Consider the following 17,827-nt stretch of genomic DNA (forward strand, 5'->3'; position numbering starts at 1 on the left):
GAAAGGAAACCAGACCAAGACTATAAGCATGGGCTGGCCGCAAATTCATTCTCCTTTCTCAGCATCCCAAAAGCAGCGATTACAGGTGTGTGCCACCAAACCCAGGTATCATTTTGAATCCTGGAGCTCTTGTGGCTTATGAGAAATAAACATCCATCTAATCAGTTAAATACTTATCTTCAAGTGAAAGGCATCCCAGCACTCTGGGAGGCAGAAGCAGGATCTCTGTGAGTTTGAGGCCAGCCTGGTTTATAAAGTGAGTCAAGGACAGCCAAGGCTACACAGAGAAACTCTGTCTGGGGTGAAGGGGGAGAGGCGTAAACATAGTTTTGTTGAAAAAAGGGATGGAAAAATAATATAATCACAAAGTACCCAAATTTGGTAGTTTTTAATAATAACATATGACCATATGAGCTACAGTGAGCTAAGTGATTCAAAGTATCAGGAGGAATATGCTGGAGAGGACAGGAATACTTTGCAACATGAAGGCAGCTGAGCTATGACTGCCTATTTATTTATTTGTTGTTGTGGGTTTTTTTGTTTTTGTTTTTTTGAGACAGGCCTTCTCTGTGTCCTGGTGCTTTGTAGACCAGGAAGGCCTTGAACTCACAGATATTTGCTTCTGCCTCCCAAGTGCTGGGATTAAAGGCGTGCGCCACCATGGGCAAGCCTGAGCTATGCCTTTAGAAGAAGAGGAGAAATACAATAGTTCAAATGTATTAGGCGTGGCTGGGATAAACATCTGGAGCGCAGGAGTCTATCAGAAACAGGACTGGAAAAACAGTGGAGCTCAAACTCTTAGTCAAAGACTGAAGACTGGGGCAAAGAAATCGATCAGTTCTGAAGGGTACCACCACTTAACTCATCGGGTCAGATGGCTCACAAGTTGTTTTGGGAGAAGAATAAGCACTGAGCAAACAAGGGTGAAGACAGATGTCCAGGAAATCCACCTGGGGACCCATGTTTTAGAAGGCTACAGAATAATTTACATCTCCCTTTTCCGTGGGAACCATGTGCGTACACACTGACTGTCCAACTGCAGCAGCTATCTCTCTAACAGGGACTCCTTTGTTCCAAGTAGCGAGGCTGATAGAATGACACCAAGATCAGCACTCCCATCTGGTGAGGGGCTGGTGCCATTCCTCAACACGCCCTACAGGAAGTAGCTCCAGATACACAGCTGATTGACGTCCACAGCGGGAGCCTTGTGGCAGGGTGGGGCGGGGACTGGTGTAGCACAGAGAATTCTTTAGCCACTGAGTCAAGTAAGTCCACAAAGTTCCTGACTGTTGCAGTCATCCCCGGAAACAACCCTATTTCTTAGCTAATTTTTCAAAAAGGTGAGGGGAGCCACAGCAGCTTCTCTATGCAGTGTTCCAAAACTATCTCATCAGTTAACTTGAAGGTATTGTGGAATCTGAAGGAAGATTAAAAGAAAAAACAAACAAACTAACAAAAAAGCAATCCCTACCTTTCTAAACATGGGTAAGTAACTTTCATTGTAAGGTCTGAGCAACAGTCAGCCACAATCACTAGACATTAGCAGCCCCCCTAGCTTGTAAGGACAGCACTCAGGAGAGTTTGATGCCAGCCAGAGCTACATGGTGAGATCCTATCAAAAGGAAGGAAGGAAGGAAGGAAGGAAGGAAGGAAGGAAGGGGGAGGGGAAAGGGAAAGGGAAAGGGAAGGGAGGGAGGGAGGGAGGGAAGAAGGAAGGAAGGAAGGAAGGAAGGAAGGAAGGAAGGAAGGAAGGAAGGAAGGAGCGAGCACTTTGGACACTGTATACTAAGTAAGCCCCAACAACCACTGGTGTAATTATAAATTTCACATCAAATGCACCTTTTCAGTTCCACTCAAAAGTTTATTTGCTATGTTGCTTGAGCAATTCTTTTTAACAATAATTTGTTTTTTTTAAATTATGTATAAGTCTGTGTGTTTCTGTGTGGGTTTGTACATGTGAGTACAGAGCTCTCAGAAGCCAGAGGATCTCCTGGACCTGGAGTTGTGAGCAGCAGGTGCTGCGAACTGAACTTACGTCCTCTAAAGGACAGAACACTCAACTACTGAATCTCTCCCCAGCTCCACTGAGTAAATTTCTTTTTTCTTTTTTTCTTAAACTCTAGTCCTCCCCTACTCCCCAGACGGTTTCTCTGTGTACCCCTGACTGTCTTAAAACTCATTCTGTAGACCAGGCTGGCCTTAAACTCACAGAGATCCATCTGCCTCTGCCTCCTGAGTGCTGGTATTAAAGGTTTGTGACACTATGCCCAGCTATGAAACAGTATTTTTATGTTCAGGTCCAGTACTGGTGGAAAGAAAATCTCATGAGGGCCAGTAGTGTGCCCGATTAATCTTGTGGAGTCTTTGAACAGGACTGATTGTATCATAGCCTTAAGGAAGGTTAAGAGGAAACACATTCTCGTCATGGCTAGATTTTTCCAGTTAGGACAGCTGAGACTTGGGAAATATCCATATGGCAGGAGGCAGTCCTTTAGGGCAGTGATGCCTTTGGGCAGTGACCTAACTGAATTGTCTGTGGGACTAACTTTTTCTTGGCAAAGAAGCCAACTGTACACCTGCCTGGCCAGAGCCGCTCTATGTTCCCCACAGGCTCATGGCTTATTGCACATGCACTAGTCAGCTAGCTTCAAAGTGCCCAGGATCTCCCATGTTGTCCAGGGTGGCCTCAAACTCCTGGCTTCAAGGAACCCACCTGCTTCAACCTCCTCAGCAGCCAGGACTATAGACACACATCATTGCATCTGGCTCAAGCATACTTTTTTAAAGGTCAGGCTAAGGCTAAGACCATTTGCATTCATTCCTAGACACAGCAATGAACTGTGTAGTTCTGCAACTCTAATGGTCTCCATGATCCATGATCACTTAATCAAATATTCAGGAATAAACATTTTTCTTGCAGAGACTGCATTCTGGTTTTTTGGAAATAGATTTTATTTCTTTTTGTACAAAACTGTATGATGACTATAGTTGGGAGTGCTAGGTGCTCAATTCTTTTCTTCGGTTGAGGATATATTTGATAGTTGTTTAAAAATCTTTTTGCTATCAAAAATAAGATCGATCAGCACTTCTTTTTAAAAAATTATTATTATTATTATTATTATTATTATTATTATTATTATTATTATTATTATTATTATTATGGGGGGAGGCTCGAGACAGGGTTTCTTTGTGTATCTTTGGCTGTCCTGGACTCACTTTGTAGATCAGGCTAGCCTCGAACTCACAGCGATCCACCTGCCTCTGCCTCTCAAGTGTTGGGATTAAAGGCATGCGCCACCACGCCTGACCTTATTTATTTTATTTGCATTGGTGTTTTGCTTGCACATATGTCTGTGAAAGCATGTCAGATCCTCTGGAACTGGAGTTAGAGGCAGTTGTGAACTGTCATGTGGATGCCCTGAGTTGAACTCAGGACCTTTGGAAGAACAGACAGTGCTCTTAACCTCTGAGGCATCTCTCCAGCCCCTATCAGCACTTCTTGATGGCACTCCATTTACTGAGACACAAGGCTTCTTAGGACAATGCAAAGGTTAGGGGCCTCAGATTGTGTCAAGTGATGCTTATATTGAAAATACTAAGTGGCCATACTTTTTTTTCCTTATTTTTGTTTTTTGAGACAGGATTTCTCTGTGTAGCCTTGGACTGGCTTTGTAGACCAGGCTGGCCTTGAACTCACAGTGATCTACCTGCCTCTGCCTCCTGAGTGCTGGGATTAAAGGCATGAGCTACCACTGCCTGGCACGGCCATATCTTTTAAATTATTTTTTATTAGAATTTATTTTTTGAGATTATAATATATTTAGATCATTTCCTCCATTCAACCCCTCCCATGTTAGCCTTGCTCTTTCAAATTCATGGTCTCCTTTTTCTTTAGTTGTTTTACATTCTCTCTCTCTCTCTCTCTCTCTCTCTCTCTCTCTCTCATTCTTAAATATATAAATATACCCTGCTTAACCTTTATAATGCTACTTGTATGTATATTTTCAGGGTTGACTTACAATTTAGTATTGGACCACCAATTAGGGAAGACCCCACCTCCACCTCCATGTGTGTCCGTATTCCTTAGTTGCATGTAGTTGTTTGTTTAGGGGACAATACTTTAAAAAGAGAACTAGAGAGGGTTTGACATAATGCAAAAAGTTCCTTTGTCTCCTCCCCATTCAGTTGGTAGTTGGGGTGGGGAGGATTATTACAGTGCATTGGAATTCTAAGGGGTGAGGGGGTGGAGGGTGGTCACATAAGGGTTATAAATACCAGCAGCCAAACTTTGGGCTGGCTCCAGAGAACAACTGACACACTGCAATCTCCCTTTAAAGGCACAGGGCAAGGAAGCTCCCTGAAATATTTCCACAAAGGAAGTTCCTCTTCTCTCTGGAAATGCATCATCAGCTAACATCGGTGTCAACAACTGTTTGTATACAAGTCTCTCGTTCCAGGGAAAGTGTCTATGAGATTTTCAACCAGATACAGATTATCCTCAGAAAAACAAAGGCTCAGAGCTGCTCTAAAGACAGGCTCACTTAGAAGCATTGCCGCTAATACACACAGTCATATCAGGTAACCAGGAGGCTGCCTGCAATAGATTTAACTTAATCAGCTAGTACTCATCTCAACTGTGGCAATGTTTTCCCCAAGCGTGAGTTCTACAGAGAGCATCTCAGCCTTCCAGGGCACCTTTGAATGTCAGGAAACACTGGTTCTTACACTGGAAAGTCACTTTTGCTAGTGCACACAGGTTGTTGAGGCTCCTTAACACTCTCCAATTAGCAAGACAGCTTTCCACAGTAAAAACAGCCCAGCTTAAAATGTTAATGAGACAGGCACTGTTAGGGAGTTTTCTTCTCTGGCCTCCAGCTGCCATGGAGTAGCACTGCAGTACTCTTGTTTTTTGAAAGAAAGGAAGGAAGGAAGAAAGAAAGAAAGGAAGAAAGAAAGAAGAAAGGAAAACAAAAAACTCAAAATAGGGCAAGGTGCAGTTATCACTAGGCAAGGGAGGAGGCAAGAGGGTGGAGTATGCCTCTTGTAGGCTGCTTTACAGGGCTATCTAAACCTCCTGCAACAGGTTTTTCCTGGTTTGAGTTCACTTCTCTCCTAAGGCAGGTAGATAGTGCTGACCTCATTTGCTTTACCAGCTAGTGACTCATCCTCAGGCTGTTGTACTAACCTTGGACGGGCTGATAATGCCTTCGTACTATGGAGAAAGGAATAAACAAGTATCTGTTCAAATTGGCAGTCTCTCAGCACCGGGCTGGGCCTCATCATCCAGGGGTTTTCATTTGTGCACACAAGAGGCTGCCTGAGCTCATTTACCACAAGGGGGAAGAAAACCCAAAGGGCTGTGACTAAAGAGCTTCTTGCTCTGGTTTGCTAGAAAGCTATCAACTCTGTCAGAGAGGAGCTAAAAGTATCAATGACCCTAAACTCTGTTCAGCTTGGGTTAGGACAGTGGTTCTCAACCTGTGAGTCACAACACCCCCACAAGGGGTTGGCAAAGAACCCTTCACAGGGGCTGCATATCAGATATTCACATTATGGTTCATAACAGTAGCAAAATTAAAGTCATGAAGTAGCAATGAAATAATTTTGTGATTGAGGGTCACTACAACATGAAGAATTGTATTAAAGGGTCACAGCATTACAACCCTTAGAACTACTGAGCTAGGAGAACAGTGCTAGAAAGTCTGCGGCTGCACCTATATCCCACTAGCCAGCCTCTAAAACAAGGAAGGAAGTTTGGGGGTTGGTGATATAGCTCATGCCTAGCACGCACAAAGCCCTGGTTCCATCCCTAGCACTCCATAAAACTAGGAACAGAAGCTTGTAATCCTAGCATTTGAGGTAGAGACAGGAGTCAGGCATGACTCCTGCTGGGGGAACAGGGGTGCAAAGGAGAGGTGGAGTTAAGACTCAGAACGATTTCAACTCTTGACAAAATCTACAGACAATTTCAGAACGAGGAAAGCCTCTTGTTGACCACCAGACTGAATAGTTTCTTGGTTTCCCCCCTACCCTTCCCAGGAAGATCACACTAGGAGAATTTTTTGGCTCAAGTCTCAGTGTTATAAACAAACACCTCTCCTTTCTCATTAATCTCCTGTTGGACGCACACAATTCCTTTTCCTCAATAATCAGAAATGGAATTTCCTGAACGGATTAGCTAACATGTTTTCCACACCATTTTCTAAAAACACGGTACACAGTCCTGATTTCTGGAAAAGCGTCTTCCTTTCTCTTTCCCACAGACAGGAACAGAGCAGGGGCCTTGGTAACCACCCCAATGGAGGACTGGCTGAGGATTTTACCTGCTTAAAATGGGAAGACCTCTTCTGTTGGTATGTGAATGATGCTCACCAGCCAACCAGATTCTACAAATGGTCCAGAGGTGACCAAAGGAAAACCTTCCCTAGGAATAATGACTTTCATTTTTTCCAAATCGTAGAAACCATTTCCCCCATGAGCTAACTGCATCTTTGCGGTTTATCAGCACTGCAGTCCCAAGTAAGCCTGAAAGCTCTCCGCAGACTGGACTCTGCCTCTTCTCAGAGGAGTTAGCCAGGTCAAAGCACGGCCTGTGCATTGCCTTACAGATTCTTATCTTCTCTCAGATTCGTGCTAGTTCCTATTAGAAAGGAAAACTTTAAGCTAAAATGCTTAATATTTATCTTCATCTCATTTTTTAAAACTAAAAATGATTTGCATCTGAAAGCTGAGCCATCCTTTATGAATCTGGTCTGCTGTTGGAGTAAGGGAAGATTAGTCCGACTGCTAAACTACAACACATCAGTCCAGAAACTCAGCACTTACTCCCTTCATGAAAATGACTCAGTCTTTAGACTGGGTCCGGAAGACCTTTATGCAGCTTCTAGAGGGCTGGGCAACTCACTGACAGTTTCCCTCTCCCTTTGTTTTCATTTCTCAAGAGCCCAGCCAAGAGTGGCCCTCCCTCCTGACCAAAGTCCTCTAGTGGGAGGAGGCAAAAGAAGAAGGAGAAGTAGAAAGAAAAAAAAAAGCTTCCCTATTAGGAAAGTTAGTGAGCAGGATTCTGACTTGACCAACTTGAAGGAGGAGGGGATACTGAGCATTTTATAGTAGGTACCCCCAGATTTTAACAAAGCACTCTGTCCCCTCCCCCTTTCATGTCTAGGCTTGCCATGTCAACACCCTCAGCCTGGAGATAAACACCCTGCCAGCACCCAGCTGACTGGTGCCAGCCTTTATAAGCACAATACTGAGTAGAAGGAAGCTTATGCTTAGAAAACAGCGAAGCTACTGAACTCTGAGGGAGCTGCCATGCTAGACATAGAGCAGTAATGCTCAGTGACTCTTCCAGCTTCTTCATCAAAATCCAGAACACTGCTCTACATCAGTGGTTCTCAACCTATGGGTCATGACCTCTTATGGGCTGTGTGTGGGGTGTCCAAATGACCCTTTCACAGGGGTAAGATCATCTAGAGATCAGGTATCTACATCAAAATTCACCACAGGAGCAAAATTACAGTAGCAATAATTCTATGGTTTGGGAATCACCATACACGAGGAGATTTACTAAGGGGTCACAGGGTCAGAAAGGTAGAGAAGCACTGCTCTAAACCAAGGGGGGAAAAAGCTTAAAAAGGCTTAGCAAATCCAAACAAAACTTATGGCCTCTATGGGCTCTTTCTGAGACTTAAGTTTGTATTTAATGATTTTTACTTGCTTTTGAAATAAGGTCTTATTTATCTAGCCTAGACTGGCCTTGAACTCATGATCTCACAACCAGAGCTTCTCATGTGCTGTAATCACAGTCATGTGCCACCACGCCGGACTTAACACAATTTTCATAGGCTTGTTTGTTTCATTTTCTAGCTCACTGAAGATTAGACTGCAATGGGCAGACCCAGCAACTGGTATCCTTCAGGGAATGGTTTCAGAACCCCCATGCTTACCCAAATGCATACATTCTCAAGTCCACTTTAAAAAGTGACAAAGTATTTGCATCTTCTCATCTGCTTTACATCATATCTGGGTCACTTATAATACCTAATGCAATACAGATACTTGTTACATGATATTGTTTTGAATTTTGTATTATTTTTATTGTTATATTGCATTTTCTACTCTTTGGGATTTTTTTTCTAAAATATTTTCAATCTGTAGTTATTTGAACCCCTCTGTACAGAGATCAAAATGTAATTCCTAACATCATAGTAGTGGAGAAAAACTCAAAAACTATCTCCTTACTATATATCTCAATAGACAGCCAATTTGACTAATACAACATTGTAGAAACCCCAAACAAGACTTTAACAGGCACTCTAACTGTAGTAATTCAGGAACAAAGTATCTCTTGAATCCTTAAAAATATCACCATAAGAGAACAATATCTTCTTTCTAACATTAACTTCACTTCTTTAGGGAAAATGTATGCACTGTTAAGAAAATGAGGTGCCAGGCATGGTGGTGCACGCCTTTAATCCCAGCACTCGGGAGGCAGAGACAGGTGGATTGCTGTGAGTTCGCGGCCAGCCTGGTCTATAAAGCAAGTCCGGGACAGCCAAGGCTACACAGAGAAACCCTGTCTCAAAAAACCAAAAAAAAAAAAAAAAAAAAAAAAAAAAAAAAAAAAAAAAAAAGGCAAATTGGGGTTACAGCTCAGTAGAATACTTGCCTAGCAAGTGGGAGGCCAAATACATACATACATATAAACATTTTTAAGCAATTCTCCACAAACTAGGATCTGTTGAGATAAGGCCACTTTGGAGCCTATAGGGATAAACTTCAGTTTTCTAAAAAATAATCATTTAGCTAGTTAGATGGATAATTGTAAGAAACTAAGATCCTGGTAAACTGGAAAAACGGACACATACTTATACAAGTTTCTGCTTATAAGAACCTTCAAACAGAAAAGGAAAAATAAACATATAAGCTAACACAGGGCAGGCCACATTGTCAATGAAACAGAGGTATATGTGTCAAGGGCCTGAACTCTAAGAAACTCAAACATGATAATCTTTTTGTAGCTAAAAATTACATTATCTCCAAATGTGGCTTCTGCCAATATCATACTAGGATCTGGTCTATAGTGTTATAACCTTCCAGGGTCAGTGTGCCTCTGTTTTGGTGCCATAGCCCCTTTCTCCTTTTTGAGATAAGGTCCTGCTGCTGCTATACAGACTATGTGAGAACTTGTCATTCTGCCTCAGTCGCCTAAGACTGAGATTACAGGTGTGTGTTGCCATGTCCTTACTTTATATTCTGATTGTAGGAGTGTTATCTGTAGAAATAATTAGCATTGGTGATACAATGAAATGCATATGTATTATTTCCAATTCTATTCCATGTGCCATGAAGGGTACACCAGGAGAGTGGGACACTTTGGCACATGTGTAACTACAGGAACTCTTGAGCCAAGAGCCAACACATAAGCACCTGACAACCAAACCCACACTTGGGGGCCCAACCATTTGATCACCTTCAGTTGTTTTGATTTAGACTCGCAAAATCTCAGTACCTTAAAATATAAATACAGTAAAAGACTTAAGCATTTTGCAACTAAGAACTCTCCAAACTCCCTTATAGGCAAGGAACTTATACTTAAGGAGTCCCAGGAGGAGTCATGGGCTGCCTGTTGCAAGTCAGAAATTTCTTTGATTCATTTCATTTAATAATTCATGAAAACCTTATATTGTTCATAATGTATCAATAAACTCTCCATGAAATGTGTGCAAAATTAACACTTCAGGAGATGGCTCATAACTCAGTTTGAAAAACAGGACATGGAAAACTTTCATTGCAATTACCAAATCAGTTAAGTTGAAAGTTCAAGAAATAATGAGGAGATTCTTATAAGAGACAAGGCTTAAGCACTTTCTTCCATATTCTTAATTGGCTGTAAAGATGGAAAGAAGCCATAATAGAACAATGTTCAAGGGTGTCTTGTAAGACAGCTAAGACTTAGTCTCTACACAGTGTGCTTTTGTGGTAATGCAAACGAGAATAAGGAAACCTGGGCCTATGTAAAAAAACACACTCTCAACTGGTATCTAAATCTTACCCATCAGTGAGAAAAAGGAAATAAAAAAGGAGGGTAAAACTTACTTTAAAATCTGCTAGTTGTTGGTTGATGACATCCACTTCAGTCCCCACAACCCACTGAAGAGCTTCTCCCTCCTCTGCGGCTGTGGTGGCATCATTGAGTGCCTTCAGTTTCCTATAGAAGTCCTCTACCCGGCCCAGGGTCAGCTCCAGCTGCTCTTGGCGAGCTTTCCCTCTCTCTGTCAGTTTACCACACTGCTTGTTGAGAGCTTCGAGCTCCCTCTTGAGACCCAGTAAGTCCAAAGTGCCCTCTTCCTCCAGCATTTTTCGACACTCTGCTTCAGAGTCCTCTATGTCAAGCCTGAGGACTTGGATTTTGTTAAGGAATAGCCGTACATCCTCAATTTGTGACTGGAGGCTATCCGTGTCTCTACCAATGGCTCCCATGCCATCCAGCTCATCATCGAGGTCAGCCAACTGAGAAAACATTTCTCGGACTCGACAGTGAAACTGCCCAATCCCCTCTAGCTTGTTCTCCATGGTCAGGCAGCCACTGTTGACTCGTTGCTTCACTTCTAAGAACTCCTGCTGGGCAACCTCAGCTTGTTGCACGAGTGGGGATGCATCAGACCCATCGGGAGCGTCTTCCACAAGTCCCTGAGTGAAGTTCCTCAAGTAGTCTACCTGAGGCTCCAAGGCCTGCAGCACTTCCTGCTGTGCTCTTAGCTTCTCCAGATTCTTGTTACTACAGGCTTGAGAGCCCAGAGCATCAAAAATTTCAAGCTGGTGTTTGGCTCCTTCAACCTTCTTTTCAATATTCTTAAAGCTTTCCTGGAACTCCCTCAGCCTCTGAGTCATTTCTTCTAGAGAGCCCGCTTTGGCCTGCAGCTCCTCTGTAATGGCATCCATGTTCTGGTTGAGTCCAGCCTTCTCATCCCGGATCTCATCTTCATCTATTTCTGAAGAATTGATGAGAACATCAGCAGCACTATTCAGTAGTTCTAGCAGGGAACGGCGTTTCTCTGCCTCATTCAGCATGGCCTTTGACCTCAAGAGGCTGGACTCCAGCTGCACTGGGTCCAGAGTAACCCGCAACTCAGACATCTTGGCTTTGCAGTCTTCTATCCAGGGTAAAAGATCTTCTACGTGCCACTGGTACTTCTGAGCTTTCTGCATACAGTCCTTGAGCCTAGACTGTCTGTCTGCAGTTTTTTTACTCAGATCTTCCCAGTGGCTTTTGAGTTCAACCAGTTGGTTTTGTAATGTCTTTTTCTCTTCTCCAGGAGGTACAGAAAGAAGCAGAGACTCACCCTCTGCCACAATCACCTCATAGGAACCACTGTGCTGATTAAGGCTCTTCTGAAACTCTTCGTTCTCTTGTAGCTGGGACTGGAGGCGCTCCATGTTTGCAGAAACTGGGCAGTTTTTTGCTTGCTGGTTTTGTTTTTCATTCAACCAGGTCCTCAGCTCATCAAACATTTGCTGGAATTGCTGGGTGCTGGCAAGAGCTGCCTGGAGTCTGTTCATGCGATCAGCTGACATAAGAAAATGGATTTAAAGTCAATTAAACCTGAATATGGGATTTAAAATGTTTGCTAACACTGTATGTTCTAATCTTAATAAGAAACAAAGATTAATTGCCAACCTACCATAAAAATAAGTACAAAACCATCTTACTCAATCCTCTCTTCAATCATGTAACGTGACCTGACACATCTAAGTCAATTAAAAACTGAAAGTTGGGCTAGAGAGATGGCTCAGTGGTTAAGAGCATTGGCTGCTCTTCCAAAGGACCCAGGTTCAATTCCCAGCAACCACATGGCAGCTCACAACTGTCTGTAATTCTAGTTCCAGGGGATCCAACACCCTCACCTAGACATATATGCAGGCAAAACACCAATGCACATGAAGAAACAAACAAACAAATATACTTGAAAGTCATAACATTTCCAGAAAAGGAACAAATTAAGGACAAAATCCTTGCCCCCCCCCACCCCCGCCCCAGAAAAAAAGCCAAGCAGTGATGGCACACGCCTTTAAACCCAGCACTCAGGAGGCGGAGGCAGGTGGATCTCTGTAAGTTTGAGGCCTGCCTGGTCTACGAAGCAAGTTCCAGGACAGCCAGGGTTATTACACAGAGAAACCCTGTCTCAAAAAAAGAAAAAAAAAAAAAAAGTGTGTGTGTGTGTGTGTGTGTGTGTGCCTGTGTGTGTTATAGAGAGGCTTAACAGTTGGGAGTACTGCTCTTGGAGAGGACCACCCATGTTTGGTTTCTAGCACCGACATATGGTGGCTCACAGCTCCTTATCACTCTAGTTTCAGAGAAGTAGGTGCCCTCTTCTTGGCCTCTGTAGATATCACATGTAAGCAAATGATGAAAAATTTAAAAATCTCAAAAAGTGCAAAATACACTGTACTTTGCAATAATGGGGTCAGGGATATGTGTATCCATCAGCCATTTAAACCCAGAGCAAACATGGGCTATGGTTAAAGTGTGTATATAATTCCAGTGTATGTCTGGACATGGGTGCCCAAGTGCCTTCAAGATAGCTGATGTGTTAGAGCTTCATCTCCGAGAATGTGGGAAGTCACGTGAAGCTCCACGTCCACCAATGCTCACTGTGCCTGGAAGGAAGGATTATGCTAACCCCGAAAAGCTACTGAAGGGCCACTCTAGATTGTCGGCCTGCCATGCCATTCCTTTTGCTTGCTAGTCTCACTTCAGCTCACCTGCAAGGTCTTCTAAGCCTTGGAGGGGCAGGGCGACAGTCTCCAAACGCTTCTTCAGCTCGTCCTTGAGGTACTGCTCACCAATGAGCATTGAGAGCTCATCACACAGCACCTGAGCCTCCTTAATCTCGTTGTCTAATTGTCCTAGGTCAGAGCGAATCTCGCTGGTCTCCTCTAGCTGCTGCTTTACAGCATCAGGCTGGGTGCTGATGGCTGACTGGCTGCTCAGTCGCTGGCCAACTGCTTTCACCTTTTCTGATAAGTCCTGGAGCAGTTCTTGGTACTGGGTGCTTTTAACAATAGCTTGATCAATTTGGCTGGAACGGGAGTTAAGCTTGTCAGTGAGCTCAACCCACTTCTGATTAATGCTTTGGAGTTCTTTCTGCACTTGGCTGGTGGGTGGAGTGACATCTCCAGGACCTGTTAGGATGCCCTGAGCTGCCTCATTCAGCTGCTCATGCTGTTGCCTCCGTGCTTCAAATTCCTTCAGCATAAACTGGAATAGAAAGAACACAGAGAGGTTTGGACAGAAAGAACAGATCTAAAAGCAGCGTCAAAACAAAAACGGAGTTTGGATTGCTAGCCCATTTTGAAAATAAGCCAGAAGACTCCAGGGACCAGACTATATAATGTAGCATTATCTTTTTTTGTTTTGTTTTGTTTTTCGAGACAGGGTTTCTCTGTGTAATAGCCCTGGCTGTCCTGGACTTACTTTGTAGACCAGGCTGGCCTCAAACTCACAGAGATCCATCTGCCTCTGCCTCCCAAGTGCTGGGATGACGGGCTGTAGCATTATCTTTAAGTATTGCTTAATACAACTGTATTCTGAAAGAATCACTGACGTGTCTCTCTCTCTCTCTCTCTCTCTCTCTCTCTCTCTCTCTCTCTCTCTCTCTCTCTCTCTCTCTCTCTCTGTCTTTTTACTTTGCTCTAGCATTGGCTGTTATGGTCACTATAGACTGGAAAAATGGGCTAAAATTCACCAGCCATTTAATATTAGTCCTCTGAAACAGAGTGTAAACACTGGCTCCCTGTGTTAGTCACATTACTAACCAAGCTTGTCATTTTTACTCTCTGATATTGTTTCTTTATTGGAATTCCAGGAGCATATACAATCTGAACATTGTAATATAGCATAGCCAGATAAAGACCATCATTAAATCAAGGACTCTGTCTTTATTGAATTTATTTCCTACCTTGGCTGCTCTCACCACAGACATTGGAATTATAAGTGCTGATGCCCAGGTACCTGTGCCCTAACCCTCACTGTGCTACTCTAGCTGTATAAATCCTTAAGAAAGCTTCTCAAACTTCTTCAACCCTCAGCTCCCCTAGAAAGATGAAGACAGTAAATACTTATTTCAGCCCTTGTAAAAATTAAACAAGGCAGTTCATGGACAATACCCAATATTTTCACAAAGTAAGGCATGACCTCAGGAAATAACAGCTGTAAAAAGTGAACTATAATAAAATATAATGAAGGTGAAAATGATAAAAAAACGACCATGAATGTGAGACCTGCTGCCATGAAAGTGTGGAATAGGGGTGATTACATCTGTTGGGCTAGAAACAAACAGCCAAAGAGAGAAGTGAGGAAAGCTGCCCGAGCTGTCTCAATGAAGAATGAATAAGGCGCTGGTGAAATGGCTCAGCAGGTAAAGGCACTTGCCACTAAGACTATGACTTGCGTTCCATCCCTGGAATCCATGTGGTGTGAATGAGAACCAACTTCTGAAGGTGTGCTCTGACGTCCACATGTGTGTGGTGACATACATGTCTTTGGGTTACTAAATCGGGAGCTGACTGTGAAAGGCCTGAGTAGGCACTTGGACTTTGCTCAACAGGTAGCCAAGAGACACTGAGCTTCTGACTATACCCAGGTATGTAAACTGTATATAAGCGGGTGGCAACTGGGAGGCTGTTCTGATGTCAGAGTCCACAGAGAGTTCAGAGAATGGAGAAGATATGGTTCTCAAAGGATGCCCCAAGGATCTGTTACAGTACCTAGGCTGTTGCAGAGTCCAGGGAATCAAAACTATTTTCAAGCAGAAAGCTGAAGGAGGAGGATTACCTGCAAGCCTGTGAGGCCTGCTTGGGCAACCTAGTACATTCAAGGTCAACCTACTCTCCGTAGTGAGATCCTGTCTCAACAAAACAAGTTCTTGTTCCCTCATGAATGTTTGTGTGGTTTTATGGAGCCTACCCAATGATTACAACAGACTGAATGTGGGACTTATGTTAATGTAGTGGCTTTAACATTATTTGAAAATTAAATATGAATATATATTGAAAGTATGGACTTGATAGAATAAATCAGTAAATACCATGAGATAAGCACAAGCTTTCTAAGATAGCTTTATAAGATTCTCGGTAATTTGGGGGGCTGAAGAGATGGCTTAGTGGTTAAGATTCTCAGTCATTTTTAAGAGTTAAAAACAAACAAACAACAACAACCCAACCAAAAACAAAACCCAGGGGCTAAGGAGATGGTCCAGTAGACCCAGCAACCATAAGGTGGCTCACAACCTGTAACTGCATCTGTAACTACAGTTTCAGGGGATCTGATGTCCTCTTCTGGATTCCATAGACACCAGGCACACATATGGTGAACAGACATGCATGTAGGCAAAGCATCCATACACATGAGATACAATAATAAAATTAATACAATAATAAAATTAAACAAACAAACATGGACAAACACTGGATTAGAAAATTATCTGTTGGTAGACTAAGACACAGTAAGGCTGAAAGAAGAAGTTCCTTCAGAAACTCTTCTTAGAGCTGCTCTTGGAGAGCCTGGCAGAAGGGAAGGATGGGACAGGAACAGAAAGGGGCGGGCAGAGCAAAGGCTCCAGGCACGCTTACACTGGAATGACCTTTCCACTTAATGGGCCGTTTTTTGAGGTTTTAGCAACAACAACAAAAAATAAACCTTTGAGAGTAGCAGATAGATACAAAATATATTAAGTAATGTGGACCCTTGTCACTGGGGATTAAAAATAAAGTATGAGTTTAATTTACTTAGGAAACTATCCCATTTTCAAATTCATTCACTTTAGTGCCTGTTGATATTGGTAAGAGTTCTGTTTATTACTTCACAAGCATCTTATCAAACTGAGAAAAGTGAACCTTGTCTGGGGTCATAATAAAATCTACTTGTTAGAAGTAGCACTGAAGCCCAGATTTCATGGCATCTATATTTTGCTCTAAGCATTAATCTACATTGCTCACCTGGACCTGCTGCTTCTGTGCATTCAACATGTTGGGGTCAATTGACAGGGGTCCCAGAACTCCCATCATCAGTTCCTTCTCCATCAGCCAAGGGCGGAGCTGGGACTCTGCAGCCTGGAAGCAGGCCAGATGGCTTGCAGATTCCTCTAGTTGCCTTTGGCGAGCCACGGTGACCTCAGTGGCCTTTTCCCACCGGGAATCTGTTGAAAGGAAATGAGAGAATGAAGTTGGCCTGGTCCCTAAGCCATACTCCTTATATACTACAGGAAATGACACAAGAGCCATTATTTAACATTTTTAAAAATTAAAAATAACCTTAAAACATTTAAAAACTAAAGTAATACAAATAGTTCTGTATCTTCACTAGACTGGTAGTGACAAAAAACTTCATGGAAGCCCCTTCCCCCTCTGTCTCCTCCCCCAGTTCCCCCCATGCTCTATATAAGAAGGAACTATATATATTATTTTATAGTACTATTTTGAACATTTTTTTCATGAAAAGAAATTTTTTTACAAATATTCATTTATATTATGTGTAGTTAAATACTATGAACACACACTCATTTAATGCCTTTATTAGCTTATTTCCCATTTCCTTTTAATTTAATTTTAATTATGCATGTCTGTGTGTGGATATGGGCACACGAGTGCAGTGCTCTTTAGAGGCCAGAGACCATAGAGCTTGTACTGCAGAAGGTTGGGAGCTGCCCAACATGGGTGTGGTGACTCTGGTCTCCTACAGAGGGGTCTGTGCCTGTAACCACTGAACCAGTTCTCTAAGTCTAGGTGGTTTTGCTGTTGTTTGGTTTTTTGAGATAGGTCTCACTATGTAGCCCTGACTAAATTGGAACTCTCTATGGAGGGAGACCACGCTAGCTCAGATTACAGACAACTACCTGTTTCCATCAACAACTGCTGGATTCAAGGTCACCACTTTCCATGTTCATTTTTATGTCTAATATTCCCTTAAGCTTCTGATCAGAGTAGACTGTTAGCTAGGCTTGTCCTAGAAAGCCAGATTTCTATTGACTTAAGTCTCTAAAATTTTCCCTGTTCAGGTCATTTTCTAGTACCAGACAGACAGACCTTTTGCTTGCTTATAAAAGTGAACTGAAAACAATTCCAGGTTTATAGGGTATACTGACATTTTCAATTTACTTTGGAGACAAGATTTTTTTTCTTTTTTTTGAGACAGGGTCTCTGTGTAGCCTTGGCTGTCCTGGACTCTCTTTGTAGACCAAGCTGGCCTGGAACTCACAGTGATCCTTCTGCCTCTGCCTCCTGACTGCTAGAATTACAGGTGTGTGCCACCATGCCAGGCTGAGACATCCCTGTGATGACTTACTGAGCTCTTCTTGCATTTTCTTCCAGTTTTCTGCTTCTTGTGAGTTGGGATATGTCCCCAGTAATCCAGCCAGGGCTTCCTTTACTTTTTGAATTCTAGGGGAATTCTGTTCCAATTCAGTCAGGAAAGCCTAGGAGAAAGCACATTATACATGCTATGAGATTCTGGGTGGGAAACACAGATTTATGTGTGATAGAAATTTGGAAGACTGATCAGGTGGGAAGTTTCAATTCTTCTGACCGTATATCTTGTTCCATAACATTAATGCATATAAGTTCTTTGCTTTAGTATTTACTTTAAAATGAAATTGATGGGATCTGAACTCTTTAAGGACAACACATCAACAAAAGTAGAGACCCTCACTTATTAATTAGAAGTGCCTGGAGCTGGGCGAAGTGGTGCACGCCTTTAATCCCAGCACTCAGGAGGCAGAGGCAGGCAGATCGCTGTGAGTTCGAGGTCAGCCTGGTCTACAAAGTGAGT

At 42.8% G+C, this 17,827-nt stretch overlaps 1 protein-coding gene across 1 annotated transcript in view; it reads right to left on the bottom strand.

Annotated features, from left to right (window-relative positions):
* The window catches only part of Macf1 (microtubule actin crosslinking factor 1), a 230,192-nt gene that overhangs the window by 74,679 nt on the left and 137,686 nt on the right, over nucleotides 1–17,827 (bottom strand). The window contains exons 55-58 of the mRNA XM_051171391.1: nucleotides 17,345–17,474; nucleotides 16,000–16,199; nucleotides 12,766–13,261; nucleotides 10,099–11,570 (exon numbers count right to left, since the gene is read on the bottom strand). Coding sequence (XP_051027348.1) covers nucleotides 10,099–11,570; nucleotides 12,766–13,261; nucleotides 16,000–16,199; nucleotides 17,345–17,474 — 2,298 coding nt within the window. The remainder of the gene's footprint in view (nucleotides 1–10,098; nucleotides 11,571–12,765; nucleotides 13,262–15,999; nucleotides 16,200–17,344; nucleotides 17,475–17,827) is intronic.

This window comes from Acomys russatus, chromosome 29 (assembly GCF_903995435.1).
Source record: "Acomys russatus chromosome 29, mAcoRus1.1, whole genome shotgun sequence".
Classification (NCBI taxonomy): Eukaryota; Metazoa; Chordata; class Mammalia; order Rodentia; family Muridae; genus Acomys; species Acomys russatus.